Raw genomic sequence first — 21,936 nt, forward strand, 5'->3', positions numbered from 1 at the left:
GGCATTTTTGTAAGCATGATGAAGGTCTGGACCCAAACCTTAGTGACAGATATGAATCAGGATAAGACAGAGAAAGTAACTGAAAGAATGGAAACTGAATATCCCAAAGCCCCTGAATCAGATAAGAGTCTTATACAGTTATTTAATTTAAAAAAAAGTCAGCTACCTGGTTTAATGGAAAAAGAAAAAGTATAATTGCCATTTAATGATTAGGATTTCATGGGTTATTGCAAAATTTTTAGCCCATGGTGGCATGTTTTTACATTTAGAAAAATAATAATACCTCTGGGAACAAAAATCTACTGAGTCCATGCAATGTCACTGTGTCCACACAGAAATAAGACCTTTTATTAGTAAACTTTTTACCAAGTGACACATACTTGCAAATTTTTTTTTTTAATTATTTGTACGAAGTCAGAATATACTTACCACTAGTGCTCCTGCTCTTAGCCCAGGATCATATGGAACTCTAAAACTTTCTGGAAGTTTGCTGCCCTGTAATTTTTCAAGTTTTTGTCTCAGCTGTGCAATAACTGCAATTACAAGAAAGAAAACACAATGAAATCAAATACTGGAAGGCAAAAAGGTTATAGGTAATCAAATTTGTTGAGCATTATACTTTAGCTAAAAACCTCTGTTTAGCTGCCATTTTAAATTGCTTTCCTCCTGGATCTCCTGATTCCAGGAATGGAGGAAAACTTTTTAACTTGCACTATCAGTGGCCAGGGTTGTTTCAGATACCTAAACGTAAAGTCTCCAAACACCTCAGAAGTCTTGTGCCTTCTCTGCAGTATTAGAAACATTGAACAGTAAGAGTTTAAAATGTCATTTAAATGTCAGCTTTTGTTTAAAAACAAAACACAGAAGAACACACCAAAAAGTATTTTCCCTCATAACGGACAAGAAATGCTTGATGGCTTTTGAATTCCTGGAATCAATTGCTCTGTAACCATAAGGAGATAAACTACAGAGACACTGAATGTCCTATCCTCCTAAAACTGGTTTCACAGTGCAGCCTTCTTAATCTCACATTCCTCTAAGCAAAAAATTTGGTGTATATTTATATGAACAAGAATTTTAATAGTCATACTTAAATGCAATCTCTTCATTAATAAAACCTCAAGCTCCTAAATCTTCAACTCAGAATAGTACAGATTATACAATGCATGATGTATTTTTTTCACCTCAGCCAGTGAGTGTCAGCACCATAAGCAATACACTGGTGATTACCCTACATTAAGGCAAAGACCTGAACACTGTCCTAAAGAAACTGTAGCTACACAGCAGAGGATGTATATGCATGTAAAGTAATTTTGGAGATAAAAATTAAAGACAAAAAACCCCCATACTGATAAAGCTAAACATGGACCTGGATACATAAAATAGAATCATAGAATCATGGATTAGTTTGGGTTGGACAGGACCTTTAAAGGCTATCTAGTCCAATCCCCCTGCAACGAGCAGGGACATCTTCAACTCAACTTGCTCAGAGCCCCATCCAACTTGACCTTGAATATTTCCAGGCATGGGGCATTTCTACCACCCTAGGCAACCTGTTCCAGTGTGCTAACACCCTCATCATAAAAAACAAACAAACAAACAAACAAAACAAAACAAAAAAACCAAGAAAAACAAAACCAAAACAATAAAACACCTTCCTTTTGTGCATAGTCAGAATCTGTCCTCCTTAGTTTAAAATCATTAACCCTCGTCCTATCACTACAGGCCCCACTAAAAATTTGTCTCCCCCCCTTTTTACTAGCTCCCTGTAAGCTCAGACAGGCTGATGTTAGGTCTCCTGAGCCTTCTCCAGGCTGAACAATCCTCACAGGAGAGGTGCTCCAGCCCTGCCATTGTTTTTGTGACTCTCCTCTGGGCTCACTCCAGCAGATCCATGTCTTTCCTGTCCTGAGTGACCCAGAGCTGGATGCAGCATTCCACATGGAGTGTCACAGGGGCAGAATCACCTCCCTTGACCTGCTACCTCTGCTATTTTTGCAGCTCAAAGACACAGATATCTTGGGCTCTTAGTGTACATTAGACAAAAATCAGAACAGTTCAAACATTGCTATCAAATTAAGAAAGTCAAGCCAAAAGAATTGGCTGACAACTCACAGAACACAAATGTTACACCTGTCCTAGGGGGTTTAAGAAAAGAACTACTAGCAGAGCCTGGTTACTAACACAGTATCTCTTCTGGTAAAAAGTAAATCTGGCAGTGATATACAGGAGCTAACAAGTGGACTTTAAAATTAGACACTTTTCAAAAAAATACCTCAAGAATCCCAAACCAAAACAAACAATAACACAAAAACAAACCAATCAAACAAACATACAAAAAAACCCCCTAACAACTCCACCCTGCCTCCTCAAAAGCACCTAAGTTGTAGTAACTTGGATAATGAAACAGCTTTCTATAATGTAACTATAGATTTCCTAGACAGCTATCTTTGAAAGTTATTGTTCACAGTTTACTGTTAGAGTTTACTGTTAGCTCAGTATGTCTCCTCATTGTAATGTAATGTAATGTAATGTAAAAACTGTAAGCAAACCAACTGAAGCTACAAAAGTTTAGGAATAGCTGATTTTAAGACGCAGTAAAGGCACTTTGCTAAAACCACTTTCAAGTTGATCTGGCTTAAGAACAAGGTGCTGTGCATTTTAAGCAATGAAACAGCTGCATAGACACATTCTTGGGAAACAAATCATCTAGCTCAGAGGGTGATGAAATCAGATAATCCCATGCAAGATGTAATACTATCATCTTATGAATTTATTTATTTATTATTACTTGCTATCTTCAAATATAAGCAAAGAGATTACAGTGAAAACTGAAAGAAACAGTTTGACAACATGTTTGCTACTGGAATAGTATGGACCTAGCAGGAAGGAATTTGTTCTTTTCAGAAAATCTACAAACATTGGAGAAATATATATACAAGAATAATATCAGACTGCATGACAGAATGAAATGAAACAGGATAAAACATTCAGACTGAAAATATGAACAACGATGAGCTTAAAAATGTTGGGACAAAAAAGAAGCAATAACCTACAGGATAAATTTTAGGATATACATTTTTAAAAATATAGAAGTAGAGGGTGCCTGTAGAAAAAATTATGTCCTCAATACTCAGAGAATAAATTACATTAGATATAGAATTATTAGGACACTCCACAGTTTCAGGAAGCCTTATTCAGTGAAAATGTCAATTATATAAGTCATCTTTCAGTGTTCTGCTGTACATTACATCCAAGGATTCTTTAACTTCAGAACCTGGTGGGTGTTAATATGATTGCTTTCTCTTGAAGCTTTTCTTCTTTGCCCACATATCCTTCAAAGCTAATGTATTATAGAATCCACTGCTCTTATAGACATGTACATCTGCAAGGTTGTATAGTTTCTTTCTAAAATATGCAATTCTGACTAAATACATTTTGGTTATAGAATATTTTAAGCAAAAATTAGGAAGTTATTTAGAAAAAGTGTTTTACATGGGGCTCCAGTAAGTATCTTAACTCACACTATGTGGTAACACAACAGATTTTACACTATATATTTAAGAATAAATGCATATTTTCTTAAAATCTCTTTTGAAACACCACCACACTCACTTCTGCATAACCACAGTGGGAAAGCTTTCCCATCCAAGGACTTCCTGGCCTGGAGCATACCAGGCTGAACATGCAGGAAAAGGTGGTCTCTCTATAGCTTTTAGAATTGTTATACTGTCATGCATCCTCTCGCACTTACTCCCAAAACCAAGCAAGTAACAGCAATGAGGATAAACAAGCTTTTAAGAAAGCTGGGGGTGGTGGGGATAGGCAGGCAAAATCCAGAGGTAAAGAGGCATTGCATAACCCTACTGTGGCTTCCAAAGCAGTGCTTGCAAGAACTGGAAATAACAATACAACATCTGTCTGACAGGACTCCTCAAAGCCACGCCCTGTATATTCACATCTGATCCACCAGATACTTCCATGGCATAGCAGCGGCTGCACTGGACTCCTCCCCGACCTTCCTGCCAGAAATCTTCTAGTGAGAGTTTAGAGGAAGGCTGTATTTCTTGGCAAGTGTCACTTTTAATTTCCAGTTAATATTTGTGTCTTTTTTCAGCACTGGCATTCAGCTAAAGTACAAGAACTTATCTGTTTCCCAGTTGGCATGGCTTGAGGTTCAAGAAGATAAGCCAAAGCTTGGGAAAATACCAAGTGACTAAAACATTGATATTCTTCCCCTTTTGGGGTGAAATGAGCAAACAAATCTATTACTGGTTCAATCATTATTAACTTACACTCACATTTTAAAGGAAGTAAAAATGATGCCCTTTGACAGCAACTTATCCCCAATTTTCTAAATGAACAATACAATTTGCTGCCTATTTTTTCACATCCAAAGAGAAAAAAACATTAACAACAAAGAAACGCCTGTTGGCAAATACCTTGAGAAGTAACATCATACTTTTCTGCAGAAACTGATTTAATCTCCATTGTGACTTTATGCAGCAATTCAATTACTTGAACCTGCTTCATGAAATCGTGCAGCATGGCTTTTCCACAGCCCCTAAGGTAGGCTTCAAGGATGACTGCAAACCTCTGTTGGTAGTGCATGGACTGGGCAATTTCGCTTCTTAAGAACCAAAACAAGAAGTGACCAATTCTTTTGTTCTACAGGTAAAGAAAAACACTACACATTAGCATTCATTTCTTGACAAATGGTTTTAATAATGCCAGCAACTTTAGCATAAGTTGGCTATATTTTTTGGTACTTACTCTCAAACCACGTTTCAGCAAAAATCTGGCTAGTGCGCTGTCATGATATGGCTCAAATTTCACAGCCTGAGTGATACAAACATAAAAGAAATGTTGTTAACACACTTAAGATCCCACTGCTTACACTTAACCAATGACATCTAAACTGCTACAGGAGTAGAAAATGTGTAACAAAGCAGGTCTTTTTGAGGCTTGCCTGTCTGATTCAAGAAGCACATTTTGTTTGCAACAGGCTCTTTTCAGGTTTATTATTAATGTGACAACTCCTTAACCAGAGAGTCCAACCTGAACATATGCACAAAGCAATGTCATTCTTGGCAAAAACCAGCAAGATCAGAAACCAGCTTGCAGTATGACTGATACTGAGAATGCTTGAAATGATTACTGACAGATGGAATAATGTGCTTGTAATAGCTCTTAAATAAAATGTTTCAATAATAAAATACTGGTTTTGGTCAACATCCACTACTTCAAGACTAGGGCATCAGGATTCACTGGTGGGTTCCCCAGAAAAAACAGGATACAGGAGCAGCTTTTCAGAGCACTTACCTGGCCTTTATTCCATAAATGAATGACAGAATAAAGGCTCTGATACACATCCTACAATAATGAAGTAAATTAAGAGGAAGACTTCATCAGAACTTTTTTTGACTGACTGTGAAAACAGATGTATTTTTTTTCCTTCAAAAGCTGCTCCCCTCCACCCAAGCCCACAGACATTTCCAAGCTACTGCCAAAAAAGAGGGTGGGAGGAGAAAGTCAACAACTGTTTTCAAGTGCCAGTATTGGAATTTTTTTTTTGTTATTCTCTATCCCAATAACCAAGTGAATTGGTCTACCAGAAAACCATCACACTTCCAGATTCTGGGTAGTACCAGGGAACTTCTCCACTTCAACTTATTTTTCCAGCTGCTTCGTTCATGCTGCTTGCGGAATTCAAGCTTACAGAAGGTTTGTATTCAGATTAATGGAGGAAAAAAGTATGCACTTATATCCCACTGCAACAAAGGAGAAATAAGAAGCATACAATCTATGAATCAGAGTCACAAAATCCCTGTCATGGACTGAGGGGGTTGGTGAATGGCTTCAGGTTCTGGAAATAGAGTGCCAGGAAGCAGCCTGTAGGGAGATTAGGGGAAAACAAAGGGATGCGCAGAGAGCTGGGTGCGTGTAGCATGCTCAGCTTTCAGAAGCAACAAAGTATGCAAACCTCCAGCAACAGTTATTCAACAGAATATAATGGCTCTTTCAAGAAGATCACTGTGGTCTGCAGCTTGCAAAGAAGCAACCAAGCCATCAGCAAAGGTCTGCTAAATTCATCAAACAAATCATAGTTTTATAAACTCTTACAAATACTGTGGCACATAGTTGCATTTTTATTTTTAAAATATCAACATGATTTCTGAAATGTAAATAATTCTGTGGGTTTAATCAAAAGAAAAAAAATTAAGTCAAATTTCCAATGAAACAACTTATGAAAATGTCACAAAGACACGTTCTTTCTAGCTGCTAGCTAAGAGACAGGCAAGAAAGCTAAGCACCAGACAGACAAAAAAGGCAAGCACCAGACTTGCCCTTCTCCTGTATCATAATTCTGCAAGAACTGTTCTGACTGTCTGCAGTACTGTTTTATATCCCCAAACAACATCATCTTATTTAGGAAAGGCAAGGAGAATTTACAAATATAACAATATATAGATCCTTTTACTTTGTGTATGAGATTATGAGGTATGAAAGGTTTTTAACAAAAATTAATTTTCACTGCAGTAAGGTGCCCAAAAGCAATAATTATCACACAAATTCAAAGGGATTTTCTTACAGTTCCAAGAAAGCCTATTATAAACCTCACTCTGGTATATACTATGCCTAATGTTCACATAACCTTGAAAAACAAGTTAAGACTGAAATACAGCCAAACAACCAACCATTACTTCAAAACAAAACCTCCTTATTGAACTTGCAAATATATTTCAACATAAAACAATATTTAAAAATGCATCACAACAATCCTTATTGAGCTGATGTTTTAGATAATTATTTTTAACAGTCCAGCCCTTTTTTCTTCACAAAGTCAAATATCAGCTTTTGCACAGCAACAATAAAAGCTGGCCATTAAAAAATGTCTGCTGGCACTGACCTGTGTGTACTCACTGCCATACACATGCAGTACAGCATCAGTGTTTATCTTACAAAGAATTTTGTTGCATTTTAACTATGCTATCCATGGTTTATCAACGGTACACAGAAGAACAGACATTATAAGAAGCTCAATAGGTTGATTTATGGTGTGGCTGCTTCTATTAGAAATAACATGTGGGGAAATAAAATGTTTGATTTCTAACTCTACAGAGAATGGGAATATCCTATGTGAGAGTGAAATAAGCCATAGAGCTTTCATAAAGGTGTGCATTTGAAAGGTGACAACCAATTGCAGAAGATATGCATCCACTGGAGTTGAGGAATGGCCAACATCCATTCTCTGAAAAATGTAGATTTTAAATACACTGTCATACCAAAACCTAGCTGCAGAATGCTGACAGCTCATGTTCCATAGTTAGCAAAGAAATAAAGACAGGGAAAGCAGCAGAGAGGTAAAAGTTGGAATGTAGCGTGTTTTTCATTTTTAAGGATGGTAAGCTCATTATTTCTTACAACACCTCTTACTAAAAATGACACATTGAAGTTAAGGCACTGTGATTTTATGCTACAATATTTTTTTTAACTGTTAGAAAGGTTTAGTTTTTTTAAAACTCACCAGATTTGTACTTCCTGAAAACAAACAATTAAAAAAAAATGGAAACAACCCCAATATTTCCCCTATCTTCTCAGGCATTCTGACAGCAACCAATCGTCACCCCAAACTCTTAATTTAGATACAAAAAAAAGTGAATAAAATTGCTGAGCCACATGTAGACAGCAAAAGCTCACAAGCCAAGCATATATATAGCAGCAGCGACGTGGGAGGCCCAATGAGGTAACCACAGCGACTCCTTCGGTTAATGCAGAAGTGCATAAATTCTGCCTCAGCTTCAGACAAGCAAAGACAAGGCTAGAAAGGCTTTGTTTAAAGCACTACCAATGTGCAGCAAAATCTGAAATACTAACTTCATTTTCCTGGGATTCTGAGCTCTCTCTGAAGATGCAGAAATAAAAAGCTGCTTCCCCAGCTGCAGTAGTTCCTTTTTTTTTTTTTTAATTTTGAATGTTGTCCTCTGATTCTCTGAAAAAAGTATTTCCTGCTCTGAGGGATACCAGCCTTTCGATGCAAAACAGAGCCCCACCTGGCTCCAGAGGCTGTGCTTACCCGGAAGAACACAAGGTTACACCTTCCATCAGACACCAGAGGAGACTTTGACACTGCCAACTGATGGCATCGTGTTGGGAGAAAAGCAACCAAACCAAGCTTTTTATGTAACGGATACAAGCCTTCCCAATGTTTGATCTGGCAGACGCACACAAAAAGTGCTTTAAATCTGTACAGCAGCGATCCCTTGCCATTAGAACCACAATTTTGTACCCAAGTTCCCAGAAGGACTTAATTTTATTATGTAGTCCTATCAACTCCTGAGCTACTTTCAAAATTTTGGAGGGGGGAGTTTCTAGATGAATTTGCTCCCCTTAACAGCACAAGACTGAAGTCGCTGCAACATAGTGAGTAATTACACTGACGTTCTTGACCTAAAACCCAACCCCAGATTTTGCTTCAGGCCTTGCCCATGTCAACATCTACATTTACTTTCTTTCTATCTACACTCTTTATAAACTATCTTTATAAACTAACAGTCAACAACTCTTGAGAGCTGTGTGATTCAAACCCAATATGAACAGGATTACAGACAGCACAGTTAGGATTTACTCCCATCATAGCTGTGCTGGCATTAACAATTTCCAGAAAATCTTACTGCTGTAAACACAAGATAAAAATTTTAAGACACAAGGCAATGGTTCCACAAAAACATCAACAAAGGCAAAAGTAGGAAAGTGTATTTTACATTAATCTGGTTACTACCATTGCTTTGACAAAACACCAACGACTTCAAAACTAAGACACCTACTAAAATGGGAAATGCAAATTATTGGGTAATGCAAATATATTCCTGGAAGGCAGAGTTCAGGAATGCAAATACACCTTACCTGCACAAGCTGTAAAAGATAATGAAGAACATCATCATCTTCTAAACTTTCCAGTTTTTGAACTGCCATTGCTCGGACATTTTCATCTGAAAAGTTACAGTCTAGAAGTTGCATTGTGAGTCCAACATCTAAAGTGCTCTGATCCCAAGCCTCTTTTTTAGCTAGCAACTGGTATGTTTTGGCCACTATTTCTTGTTGTCCCCATTTCACAGAGCTAAGCAGCTTAGGATATGCCTTGGGGTGCTTTATGCTCTCATATCTAAAGTGCCACAACAGTTCTTTGTCCTCCGGAGAAAGTGGATTAAGTGGGTCAGTTGCTATGATCTCTTCAAGTTGCTTGCGGAGCTGGTTGGGCATTTCAGCTCGGGTCCTGTCCCCCTGGGGGTCTGATGATATCCTGTGCTTGGGCAAGGCAATCGGGTGACAGTATTTGTCCAGCACAATAGAGATAGCCATTGAGTTTTCTTTATCTGGGTTAGTTGCTGATGTGAGTTTGTCTGCATTTATACTTCCTTGTTCTTCCCCCTTACCTGGAATTTTCCACATGTGGAGCACATACTCCCCACATCGTAGCAAGAAACGGTGATCTATCAACAAAAGATTTACATAATAGAGAAGCTGGGTTTTGTATTTTGCATCAGAGTTGGAGGATTCATGTGACTGAAGGTTTGTCTTTGCAGATGGTCCCTGTGCTTTGCCACAGTATATCTGAAGATTCAGGAGTGCTCCTTTAGGCAAATCCTTGATTTTGATATCAAACTCCAACCAAATATTCCACAGAACCTCCTCAGTAAAGGGCTTTGACGAAGTTCTTCTCTGTGAAAGGAGCTGCTGCCCATGTTGAATGTTAGCCTCTACAAACACAGTAAGATCAGTATTTCTTGGCAAAACTGGGATATCAATGCCAATTATTTTCACTCTAAATTTCCTATTACAATCCCACAAGGAGATAGTGAAGACTCTTTCATGATCTTTTCCATCTATTGTCAATTGTTCATGATATCCTGTAACTCCTGTACAGTCATCCACCAAGGGCCACTCTTCCTTCTGAACCTCATCTTCATTTGGGTCTGGGGGATTGTCGAGGACAAGGTGGATTTCTTCCCCATTTTTAAGGCACTGTCTTATCCAGTGAAAATCTTTGATTGGTGTCTCTCCAGTAATATACTCATCTCTGCCACAAATCCTGAGAACAAAATCCAGTTCACTGTGATCTTCAGGAATGTCCATCAGAGACTTTTTCTTTGCCATTTTTGTGAAAAAGCTCTGGAGAATCATATCTGGAGTGTCATCTATTGACACTTTAATTTTCTGACTAGTCGTTCCTCTGTGTATGACTATGAAAATATTATTATTAGTGATCTTTTTAAATAAATATTCTGGGAGTGGCTTAGATGTAGTCCATGGGTGCATTGCATATAATTTAGGATCTCTGCAGGCCACCTCTATCATTCGTGGAGTGACTAATCTGCGCCGGGTAAATTCTAGTTCATCATCATGTACATTGCTTACATCAGTGACATCATAACCAATCAAATCATTGAGTTGCCGCTGAAATTCCTGAACTTCTTCTGATGGTTTTTGTTTCTGGACAACATAGATCTTGCCTACCTTCTTCTGTAACACCTTCCAGTATAGTATGCAGTCCAATGTCTGTAGCACTTGATGTTTATCATAAATTTCATACCATTGCCCTTTCTTCTGATACTGCAGAATAAACTGATCTGGGGTGAATGCATGGTAGAAGTCTGTGGTTTGACTCGTCTCTATTGCACGCATCCAAACCTGTGCCTTCATTTGCTCCACCGTACAGTTGCCAGCTATTTCAAGTAACATCATTTCTGGTGCTTTTGTATGTTTATTGCTTGTAGGTAAAATGAACTCAATGGGTATCAGTTCCATGGATGAAAAACTACTCGATGTACAATGAGGTTTCATTCTTCTTCTCCTTCGTTTGTTTTCGTCTCTCATAACAACGGGCTGTTCATGATCCCCCAACTCCATGCCAGAAGAAATCTAGCAAAACATACAATTACTTCATTACTTTCTCATTTACATTTATCTTTTCTCTTACTTTTTAACTTTTCATATACATTTTTTATATTTCCACTTCCCCTTAATTTCTGGTCACAAATACTTGATTTACATGAACCACTTCAGATGTAACCTATTCAAGTCAATACCAAATAGAAATAAAAACCCCAAACCAACTCTCCAGTGATTAAGTAATTAAAAAAGAAGTTTTAAACATCCTGCCCAGATTTTACTGACGATAAGCAGTTCGAATGTGCAATCTCCATATTGATTAGTTCTTGCTTCTATTTGATCAAGCACTGATTCTTCTGCTGCCTCATCTGTTTTGTTGCTGCTGATGTGAACATATGTAGCTTTTCACAGAAATCTAAAGGCACACTCCTGTATATGAATAGAATGCAGTCCCACTGAGCTCCAGGAATGGCAGAAAGTAACAAAACAAGCAATTTATTTGCAGTCTGGACAGACATAAGCTTATTCCCAGTTTTCTCTGCCTCTCTTTTTAGTGGGGAGGAATCAGGATTTCAACCTTAAAAACAGCCCTTAGGATGCAAAAGTCAGGGACTATTTCTGAAGATATATTTAAAGTGCATCTAAATTCAAGGTGAGTGTCCTTAGATGTGCTTCTTTTAAATAAATCAATTCCCCAGACTGATAATATCCATCCATTTTCAAAGTACACACTGCCAATATGAACTATTAGTTTGTTACAGAAGAAAAATCTCCCAAGCTGATGCTGATTTATTACCCTATACATCAAATCACACCTAAAACACCAGTAAAACAATATTAAACATGAGTAGCCTACATTATCAGCATCCAGTAAACAAAAAGTATTGTTTCTCAGTTAATCTCTATTGAAGTTTGAATTAATATTGAAGTGAAAATTGTTCAGTGCTGACTGAGTGCACTCGCACAAGCCAAGTTACAGCAACATACTGAACTTCTTTACCAAGCAACACTTTCTACACATAAAATCCTTAACTGCTGGAGAAAAGTAAAGCCAGTGTAATGATGCCCTAGCAGATACTAAAAGAAGCAGATAAAATTAGAAAAGATTAAATTCAAACATAGCATGCTAACTAAAATTCTTCTGAGTTCCAGAAAGCAGCGACTGCGGACACACCACCTCTATAATTGACAAAGTACAAGGAAATATTACCTGCTTATAAAACCAAGGCTGAATTGCTGAAGATTATTCATTTGTTTAATTTTTGTAGTTCCTATTTTTTAAAGGAAGATCATTCACACAAAAGATTTCTTTGTTTAAGCTGTTCTGCTTTTCTTGCTCGGTCTCATACCCAGATGCAAAGGAAGTGCTGCACTTACCAGGAAGGAAGTTTTAACCAAGTTGATTATACATATGATTGCTCATTTTAAAAGAAGTCAGAATGCTTTTCCTGTTACAACAGTAAAAACACACCAACAGTACATAAATTTAACACACACGTATAGAAGATATATTTAGAACCTTTTAAAGACAATCAAGAATAATCTGGGCAATAAATTGAATTAATTCAAATAAGATATTTAAACCAAATATATTTTTAAGAGATTAACTCCCAAAAGAATTAAATACAAATTGTAGATAAAAGACAACTAAATATGCAGTGTTGCATTATTTTTATTTGCATGGTGATAGCCATTTAAGTACTCCCAACTTAAATTCACTAGAGCTTTTTAACCCAGTCTCCATACAAGCATCTCCCAGAGATTGCATATGCCAAGGATCTTGCATGGTAACCTCAGTAGCAGAACTACTGGGCAGCCTTACCCCAAATATCTTTAACTCATTCATTTATGATTACAAACACACAGTGAAATCTACTAGAAATGGTGAATTTACATTCAGAAGAACTGAATGTAAGACTTTCAACCCTAATTCTTGTGGTTAATTGCAACCTGAGGTGCTGTTCTTTTAGTAAAAAAATAATCCCCACAGAAAAAAAACTACTATGGAAAACATGTACAAAACAGAAAGAAAATACAGAAAACTCTAATTTCATCCTTTTTGCTTTTGACTTTTCCAGTGAAATACTGATCGTTTGAAGAGCAACCAGGAGTACAAATCCTACAGTAGTAGATATTATGCAAAATGAGGAGTCTTGAAAAGGAGGGGGAAAAAATGAAACAACTGGAAGGTTGTCTACCAACAGTGAAGTGCCTTTTTTTAAACATATGCATGTTTCCTATTTATAAGACACATTTTTATAAAAATGTGAAAAATAACCCCTCCTTCTGTATTGGCAAAAAATCCTGACAGTATCTTACCTGCCTCCAACATGCCAAGCTTGATTAACACTCTGCCAAGATTAAAAAGCAGAAAATACCCTCCACCACTGACACAGCTCTTCTCTCTCTGAACATCACTCTGCTTGTCAGCTAAGATCTTCTCTTTTTAGAGGTTATTTTTCTCAGAAAGTTGGTTTGGGGAAAACACACTCTGTCCCAGATCCCTCTATCTTTTAAAGCCAGTATTTGAATTTTCTTAAGGTAGTGGTGAAGTTACCCTGAACATTTTGTTGCTGACATGAAATCTACCCATCTTGGCCAAGACACCTCCAAAACTCATGCTCCACCCACATTCAGCCTGTCAGCATTCATCAGTCACAGCCTTTGTGGCATCTCAGCACTACACACTGAGCTCCTCTCTCATCTCAATTCTAAAATACAATGTAGTCATATTTTTCTCTTCATTTAGACATAAGAAATTAGCATTAAGGTTTTTTTTCACACCAACAGGCTATACAGATTTTTTGCAGAGTCCTACCTCTAAAAGACATTGTGTTGCCCCATTAACTAAACATGGAGTCATTTCAGCTTCATTGGGTTCTGCAGATCTAGGAAAACCTTGTGGTTTAAAATGTCCCCAGCCTGCTCCTTGAGTTATGCACTTAAGGATTAATTCTTCAAACATACATACAAACAGCTTTTCTACCACTACTCCATAGATCAAGGCCCTCAAGACAAGCAAAGGCAGCATCTCTCCCTCATGCAGCAGACCTGTACATTTCTCAGTGAATGCAATTGTTTCACACTCTCATCCACTTATAAAGGCAGGTAGAGCAACACTTCTGTGGGTTCAGATATCCCCCCACAAATTGCATCAGACACAGCACAAAAATGTGTGGCACTTCTGTAGCTGCCTTGCCCATACAAAGCTGTCTTTTCTCCTGCATTCATTTGGCTGTAGCTGTTGTGTCTAGTCCATTCCAACCCAATATCTATCTCCAGTTCTGCTGTGATCCCTTTTCCTCAGCTTCAGAAGGCAGTTCTTGGAGCGACAGCTGTCTCTCAGCTGTCTCTGCAATGACCCATTCTTATGGTGACACCAAATTGTATCCATTTCCTGCTAATCCATTGGCAAAACCACATTTCCTCATGTACATGAACAATAAAACTTTGATATTTATAATGAAAAAGCATTTCACATCAAGTTCCTAAAACCTTAGTCATGCCTAAGCTTTACCTACAGTATTGATACTTCAAGAATTCTACTGCCAACAACACCCCAAAAAAAGGGAAAAAATCACTCTGTTTTATTTCTAATTCTAATGAGCCTCATTAACCCTGAATATTCCTGTATTACAAGAACTGTCCTACACTAGTCTAAAAATCCTGATGGGGTCCAATGGAGAAGGAAAAGATGGGCCTGTAAAGGGTAACTAAGACAAGCAACCAGTTTTGCCTTTGTCTCCATTGTGTTGCTATCTCATCACTCAGGTCAGCAACCTGATCATAACAAAACCAGCAAAAAATTTGTTAATTTTCAGCTGAATTAGTTCCTTTAGCTGACTCAACACTTGCAGGAGTGGTTGGGCAGTGATGGAAGAGAAGGGGAACAGAGCCAGTACAGTTAAGCATAACTGAGACTGAAACATGATTCACAGCAGGATTAGGAGATACTCTAATGAGTAAAGTCATTAAATTATTTGAAAAAACTGGCTGAAAGGTACTTTAAAAAGACAATGTAGTATTATGATGTAGTACTTATTTGGCTACAAAAAGATTAGGATAGCTGTCAATCTTGACTGCTCTGTTAAGACTATGTTAGAATTCTACCAGTTACTATCATGCTTATTCTGTATTAGCTCCCGCTTCTGTTTTAATCCATCATGCAAAAACCTTATTTCAAAATTATTCTTTTCACTTTAGTGTGAACTCCTTCCCAGACAACTTAACTTTCAAGAAAATAAGCACTCTCTACCAGAGTTAGAATTACCTTGTGCATGCTTATGTAAATACAACACTAAAGCTTACATTCACAGTTTTAGACAAAGTTCACTTGAAAGATAAATATTAAAAACCAAAATTACTATTAAAAGATTCAACGTTTTCCAAGCAGCTTTGCTTGGAACATCTGCTTGCCCACACTGTTGTGTAGCAGGAGATGATTTTCCACTTGCTGGACAGGAGTACATCTTCCCTACACCTGCAGTGATCCAGTGCTGAACTTCACAGGTAAGATACAGCGCCAACATTTCAAGTGTGAACACAACAATAAAATACCACTTGAGTCAGTTTCTTTGTCAGATCCTCTAACAACTACAAGCTCTAATTGGGAAATAAATCAGTGCAGGTTCCCATTAGCAAGTAAACCTCACAGGTAATGCAGCCACATTCCTCAACAAAAGTATATGAGCCAGCAGACACAGCTTGGTTTGGAGGCTGGGGAGTCAATCAGACTGCAATTACAGACAGCAATTATAGCATTTTCAGGATGCCCTGCCTTCACCACCTTTAGTTTCTATACGAGTTAGACATTTGGGGCTCCTACAATAATAACTCCTAGCTAGTTCTGTAAATTTAGGTAAGAATTTCGGCAAAGTTCTGGTTAACTGGGGTTACACAAGAGATGTATTAGTAATCTCAAAGTAATCCACCTTGGAAGAACACTTCGCAGAGTTTTAAAACCCAGAGATCGCTGCTATTTTTCCTGCCAGGACACACTATTTAGACAGTGCCTGTCAACTCGTTCTCGGTTTTCCAACACCGCTTGTTAACTCTGTGATCTAATCTACACCAGCAACTCCTGAATGCCCTCAGCTATTATTTCAAGGGCTTGTGGTGTGGACAGGTTTCATGGTCTACATGCATCAGATAGACACAAGAAATTTGTTGGATGAGGAAACAGTTACTTATTGTTTAAAAGCCGTGTTGTAGCGTAGCTGACTCACTGATCTCAAAACTCGAGAGAACTGTCTACTGAAATCCTCCACTTCGTATGTTCCATTCACCGTTCCAACAGCTTCCTCAGCGGGTTTGGCACCAAACTCGTTAACTCCTGTTCGGGCCATGACGTGAGGCGGGACCAAGGCCGCGAGGGACCGGGCAGCGCGGGGGGCTCGGCAGTGCCGGCTGCGGCGGGGACCGCGGGGCGCCCCGGCCAGCAGCACACCCTGCCCAAGGGGCTCCGCGCACGGGACACGGGAGGCGGCGGAGGCGGCGGAGGCGGCGGGGGCGGCGGGCCGGGGCCGGGGCCGCCTCCCTCCCTGCCTCCTTCCCTCCCGCCCCCGGCCCACCGCCCCTGCCCAGAGATGGCGGCCGGCGCCGCCCGCGGGAGGGCGAACCGCGCCTCACCGCGCCCGCCCCGCCGGGGCTGCTGGGGCCGGGGGCGCCCTGTGGCGGGGGCGGGAGGGAAGGAAGGGTCCGCCCGCGGCCGGAGCGGGGAGCGGAGCGGCGGCACCACCCGCGAGCCCGGGCCTCGGGCAGCGCCGGCCCGGGGCGGGATCCGCCGCGACCCCCGCTGCCCCCGGTGCGGAGCTACTCACCGCAGCGGCGGCCCCGGCTCCGGCCCCGGCTCCGGACAGGTGTTTCCCTCAGCAGGAAGCGGCGCGGGCCGGGGGCCGGCAGGGAGGCTCCATAGCCGGCGGCAGAGGCAGCCCTGCAGCCGCCGCCAATCACACGCCGGGCAAAAAGGGAACCGGCAGCGGGGCCTCCCCGCCCCGCCCGGCCCCGCCGCCGCCTCGGGCACCCGAGCCCGGCCCCGGCCCGGCCACATCGGCCGGAGCGCGCACGGACGGACCCTCAGCTGGGGTGCAAGCGCTGCGGCCGCGGTGAGGCTCGGTCAGCACAAGGCACGCAGGACGTGTCCCGGTGTCAGCTCCGGCAGCGAAACCTCCCTGGGCGCAGCCTCCTGAGGTGCTCCTTGCCTAGGGCCCCACGGCCGGCTTGCCCATGGCACTCCTGCAGCGACCCCCGGCTGCCCGGCTAGCCCTGACAGCTCCTTCAGCCCCCACCTCAGGGCAGGGACAAGTTAGTTTGTCTGAAGTGCCCTTGAAAACCCCTGGAGATGGCAACCTACTCCAGCGTGGTGGTCTTCTGCTTAGCAAAGATTTTCATGCTGTATGATTAAAATTCTCGTCCTACAGACTGAGCATCTTGCTTGTCTTATTTCTCTTATTCAGTTGGGGCGTTTTCTTCCTCCCTTCCCTCCAGCTGCAGTATTAACTGTTTTTCTACTATTTTTCCATCTCCAGACGGGCAGTCCTGGATCTCTCTTTTTAGGTCATGTTCCTTAGACCTCCTGTGATTCCTGTAGCTTGCCTCCGGGTTCTTGCCAATTGGGCCACTTTTATTTTTTTGGAAAGCACCACTCAAAACTGGACATAGCAGTATTCCAGCCAAGGCTTTGCCAAGGCTGCCCACAGCAGCAAGGCTTTGCTAAGGCTGCCTACAGCAGGAGGATTAATTCATCAGCCTTACGGTGCCAGACTCCAACTGCAGCTCAGGCATAACTATTCACATTGAATTCAAACAAACAAACAACTCCCCCTCACCACTCTTTCCCCATTCAGGCTGCTGTCTGTTTGGCTCTGAATGGAGCTGAGTGTTTCTGTCTCCACAGCTCTTCTTCAGAGTGAACAGTAAAACTCTTTCCATGATTATGTTGAGACATTTTTTTGACCCAGCTCTTTCAATGAGATTCACAGGTGAGCTCTGTATGGCACAGAGCACACACACTTGCTCTGAAAGCTATGCTGGCATAAGGTTACATCTTCAGAGAACACTCTACAAGACCATAAGTTGCCACAAAGACTTTAAAAATTATTGTGATTTTTCTAGATACATATTCTTAACTTCCATAGAAAGACAATACCAGAAGGAAATAATGACTATGTTACATGTACAGATGCTATTATAAAAAGTTGGATAATTGTTGTTATAGCATGGATGGATTCTTTTGACTGAAAAAATCATTTGCGTGGTGGTAAGAATTGTACCAGCCTGAAGCAGAAAAGAGAAACCTCTGTTTCAAAATGAATATACATTACAATGAGCTGTGTCTGTAAGGAATCATAATAACTGTACTGGCCTCAAGTTCCCTTTTACGTGAAAGCAAAGTAAAAACCTCCAACAACTTCCATGTGATGTGTGTGCAGCATAGGGGAAACACAGTGCAGACCCACTTCATGCTTGCTTTTGCCTGGTACAATGGGTAATATCTGTCGAAGCAGTTCAGCTTTGCACAGCATTACTGAATGCTTTAAAAGACATTTAAAACCCTTATCAAAATAGGAAGTCTTTTTTTGCTGTTTTTGGCTGGATCCCCAGATGGATCACTCCAGGAACACAAGTGTAGCCAGTTTGGCGACTAATCCCGTTAAAATCCGTGGACTTTATTTGGGGATGCACAAACATATGGAGATTTGAGCAGCTGAATAAAAAACTGTCATTTGTCAAAAGACAATTATAGAGGGGATAATTTACAGCCAGAGCAAATGACACGTTTGGTGTTGATTTCAGCCAGAATTGTATAACATTTTTAAAATAGCTATAAGTCAATGTAGTGTTATTTGCAATGAAATAATAAATTATTGTACTTATTATGTTTGAGAAAGGTTGGTAAACTCAAAATCTTGCTCTCTTCAGGATTTAGTATGTTAATAAAATATTACATTTTTGCAATTAAGCTTCAGCTCATCTATATACAGCTTATTTTCTTTATTGCTTTTTCTGGCAAATCAAGTAATACAAACTTTCCTGTAGGTGAGGATGTTCTCCTCATACGTTATATATTCTTTAGAAATACACATTTTAACATTATTTTATTCCTGTTCATTTCTAAATGTGACTTAAAACCTTTCCCATAAATTATCATTTGGTTTGTTGGTTGTTTTTTTTTAGTTAAGAACAGCCTGCACAATAAATTGAAAGGCATATTTTACCATATCAAAACCAGAACTTTAAAACAGTCAGGAATACCATAGCTTAATGAAGAAAGGTGAAGAATGCAATTTGATATTTAAATGAAGCTGATTTAATCAAAATTAGTCATGCAAAGACGCCATCATTTTGCTAATATAATCTTGTGGGTGCAGTCAAAATGCAATTATTTCCTTTATCTACCAGCTGTAATAAAAATATGACAAGAAATTGTGTCATGATTTTAAATGGGAGTTTTGGAGGTTGAAAAAATGTAAGATGGTATCTTTTGCATACTCTGCATAGTCAAACATCAGTTTTTATGTCATTTAGTGGAGAAAGAGCGATAAAGAATCACAACCACATTAAATGCTCAGCAACAACTTTATATACTGACATATGTTGGATGTAAATGTTCTGTTATCATTGACAAACTGGGTTCATTGCAATTTAGGAAATAGTATCTAATACTTTGAGTTGGTTTTATTTTCAATATTGTCAGCAGAGAAATAAAATAAATGTGGAAGCTTTGTAGGTCTTGTACAACAAAGTCAAAGCCCACTTGCCTAAATACAGCAATAGCTATGTTCAGTTTTGTAATTGCTTCTCTATGTAAAGAAAATGGAAAAAACCCCATTGTATGATACATTGTCCATCCTGATGGAATGATAGGTAGCCTTCTCCTTTCTTGGGGAATTTATAAGCTGGGATTTTCTAATTGTGTTGTAAACTCTTTGTGATGCATTCAGGGGAGGATTTGAAATAAATTGACAGAATCCATTTCTTTTAGAGCTCTGCTGTGAAAACTGATCATGTAAATATGTGATCAGTTGTATTAACACCATTGTCATTGATTTGTCCATATGCAAGATCACATGGTAACTTTGGTATCAAAAATAAGCTTTTCTTCTTGCTATAACTTGCCAACAAGCAGAGGAGGAGTGAGCTGAATTTTAGTTTGGCTTTTGCATCATGTTCTAGGTATGGTAGCTGCTTGTGAAAGGGATGTCACTGACAGATAAGTGTTGCCTGCAGATCTGTCCTTCATTCACAGCTTTAAGTCATGGGAAAGGCAGCTCTACTGATGCTGGCTCTGGGTGATTGCTTGGGGAAGCAGGAGAATCCTTTGGGGAAATAGGGGGATGCAGAAGAGCACATTAAGGCTGAGCTCTGTCTGCATCCCTCTGTAGGCAGTGAAGTCCTCTCTGAGATGTCTCCTACATGAGCTTGGTCCAGGGGAATCTTTTAAGATCTGCTGGCCATGGAGGAAGCCTTGTGGCCTGATACAGAAATGTTTGTTGTGAAGCTCTGTAGGCAGAGCAGAGCCAGAAAGTCTCTAACAAGGAAAAGACAAAGAGTCTTTCCTATCTCTTTCCCATCTCCTTCAAGAAATACCCACTCTTTCCGTTCCTCCTAACAGATTGGTGCTCCTGGTGATTGAGATTTTGCACAAAATCCCTCACTTCAAACTCCTTAAGCTTGCAAACAGGAAACAGCAGGTGTTCAGAGCTTTCTGAGATAGGTCTGCTGAAGACTTTGTTTCCCATTTTACTGATTTAGGCTGTTATACTTCAGAATAGGTATTTAAAGCACAGGGGTGGGAGTGCAAGCTGTTTCCTCTGTACCACATGCATACACACTTCAGCTGAGATGTAAAACTCTCATAATACCTCTTACTGGCTTGAATGTCTTTTTCTGTCTGTTCACACATGCATGAGTTTGTCAGAGAGAGATGCACTTGTGGTAGCAGAGTGTGTGTAAACAGATCTTTAGGATCACTGGTTATTCTTAAGGCGTGGAGAAGCCCACAAGTATTTATGGCTGCTAATAGAGGGAGGTCTCAGGATTAGGTGGTGATGCAATATTGCATCATCTTGTGGTGTTGGGACATGACAGAGGAAATGAAAGAGGTCAGAAATAGAAAAATAAAGGAGTTCCCAATACCAACAAGGCCTCTAGTCTGATAGCATTCTATTTAGTGCTCTTTAGCATAAGGTACGGACAAGAATTCTTCAGTCTCTGAAAGTTTCTGACACAAAAAATAATGAGTCTAATTTGCTGATACATTATGAGGTTTCTTTAGACAAGCTCTCTGAACTGTGTTGCTGTGCTACCCTCCTGTCCTGATATTTATTGCTCCTAAATTTTAAAAATTTGCTTGTTTGTTGGTGCAATCTTCAGTCTGTGAGGTGGTAAATATGTTTGCACTACAAAGGAGTTATGTAAGGCTAGAGTTTTATCAGAGGATTTCTGTATTTTTGTTCTTGTAAATGAGTAATGTAAAATTATTTCTCCTTGAATTACCTCATTGCCTCTCTCTGTATATTAAAGCAACATATCCTTTGGACAGAAATGTGTTCCTTACCAGAGTTTCAGGCACCCCACAGGCTACTTGATCAGCTGTCATAATACTCAGGAATACTAAAAAGATATTTAAAGAGATCTATTTGTTCCACAGAGTTTAGTTGAATACAAAATTGGCTACAAAGAAAGCTCCTTCCCAGCGTGGTCTTTTCTGGAAACATACCCTTAATCTTCTCCAACAGCTGTAAACTTTAACAGGTGGCCTTAGCAGAGTGTCCAGATCACCCACATCTGAGGGGATTTTGGGGACTGACACAGGATTTCATTCCAATTCATTCCATTAATTTCATTTTCATTCCACACTGCTGAATCCCTTGTACAGGAAACCTGTGGCAGGTCTGTTTCAGGAGGAGGCTGGGGACCCTGTCTGGGAGCTGGGAATCCTGTTGGGATGCTGGGTTCACATCTGTGACAACACTCCATCCACTGGAGCTGGTGCCTCACCATAGTGGCAGCTTTGCTAGATAAACACCGGTCCTCAGATTG

General features: G+C 39.9%; 1 protein-coding gene across 1 annotated transcript in view; it reads right to left on the reverse strand.

Annotated features, from left to right (window-relative positions):
• The window catches only part of PIK3CG (phosphatidylinositol-4,5-bisphosphate 3-kinase catalytic subunit gamma), a 33,127-nt gene extending 16,280 nt beyond the window's left edge, over positions 1 to 16,847 (reverse strand). The window contains exons 1-5 of the mRNA XM_058805222.1: positions 16,713 to 16,847; positions 8,908 to 10,923; positions 4,774 to 4,839; positions 4,443 to 4,668; positions 430 to 533 (exon numbers count right to left, since the gene is read on the reverse strand). Coding sequence (XP_058661205.1) covers positions 430 to 533; positions 4,443 to 4,668; positions 4,774 to 4,839; positions 8,908 to 10,911 — 2,400 coding nt within the window. The 5' untranslated portion in view covers positions 10,912 to 10,923; positions 16,713 to 16,847. The remainder of the gene's footprint in view (positions 1 to 429; positions 534 to 4,442; positions 4,669 to 4,773; positions 4,840 to 8,907; positions 10,924 to 16,712) is intronic.
• Positions 16,848 to 21,936: the final 5,089 nt, after the last annotated feature.

Source organism: Ammospiza caudacuta, chromosome 5 (genome assembly GCF_027887145.1).
Source record: "Ammospiza caudacuta isolate bAmmCau1 chromosome 5, bAmmCau1.pri, whole genome shotgun sequence".
Taxonomy (NCBI): Eukaryota; Metazoa; Chordata; class Aves; order Passeriformes; family Passerellidae; genus Ammospiza; species Ammospiza caudacuta.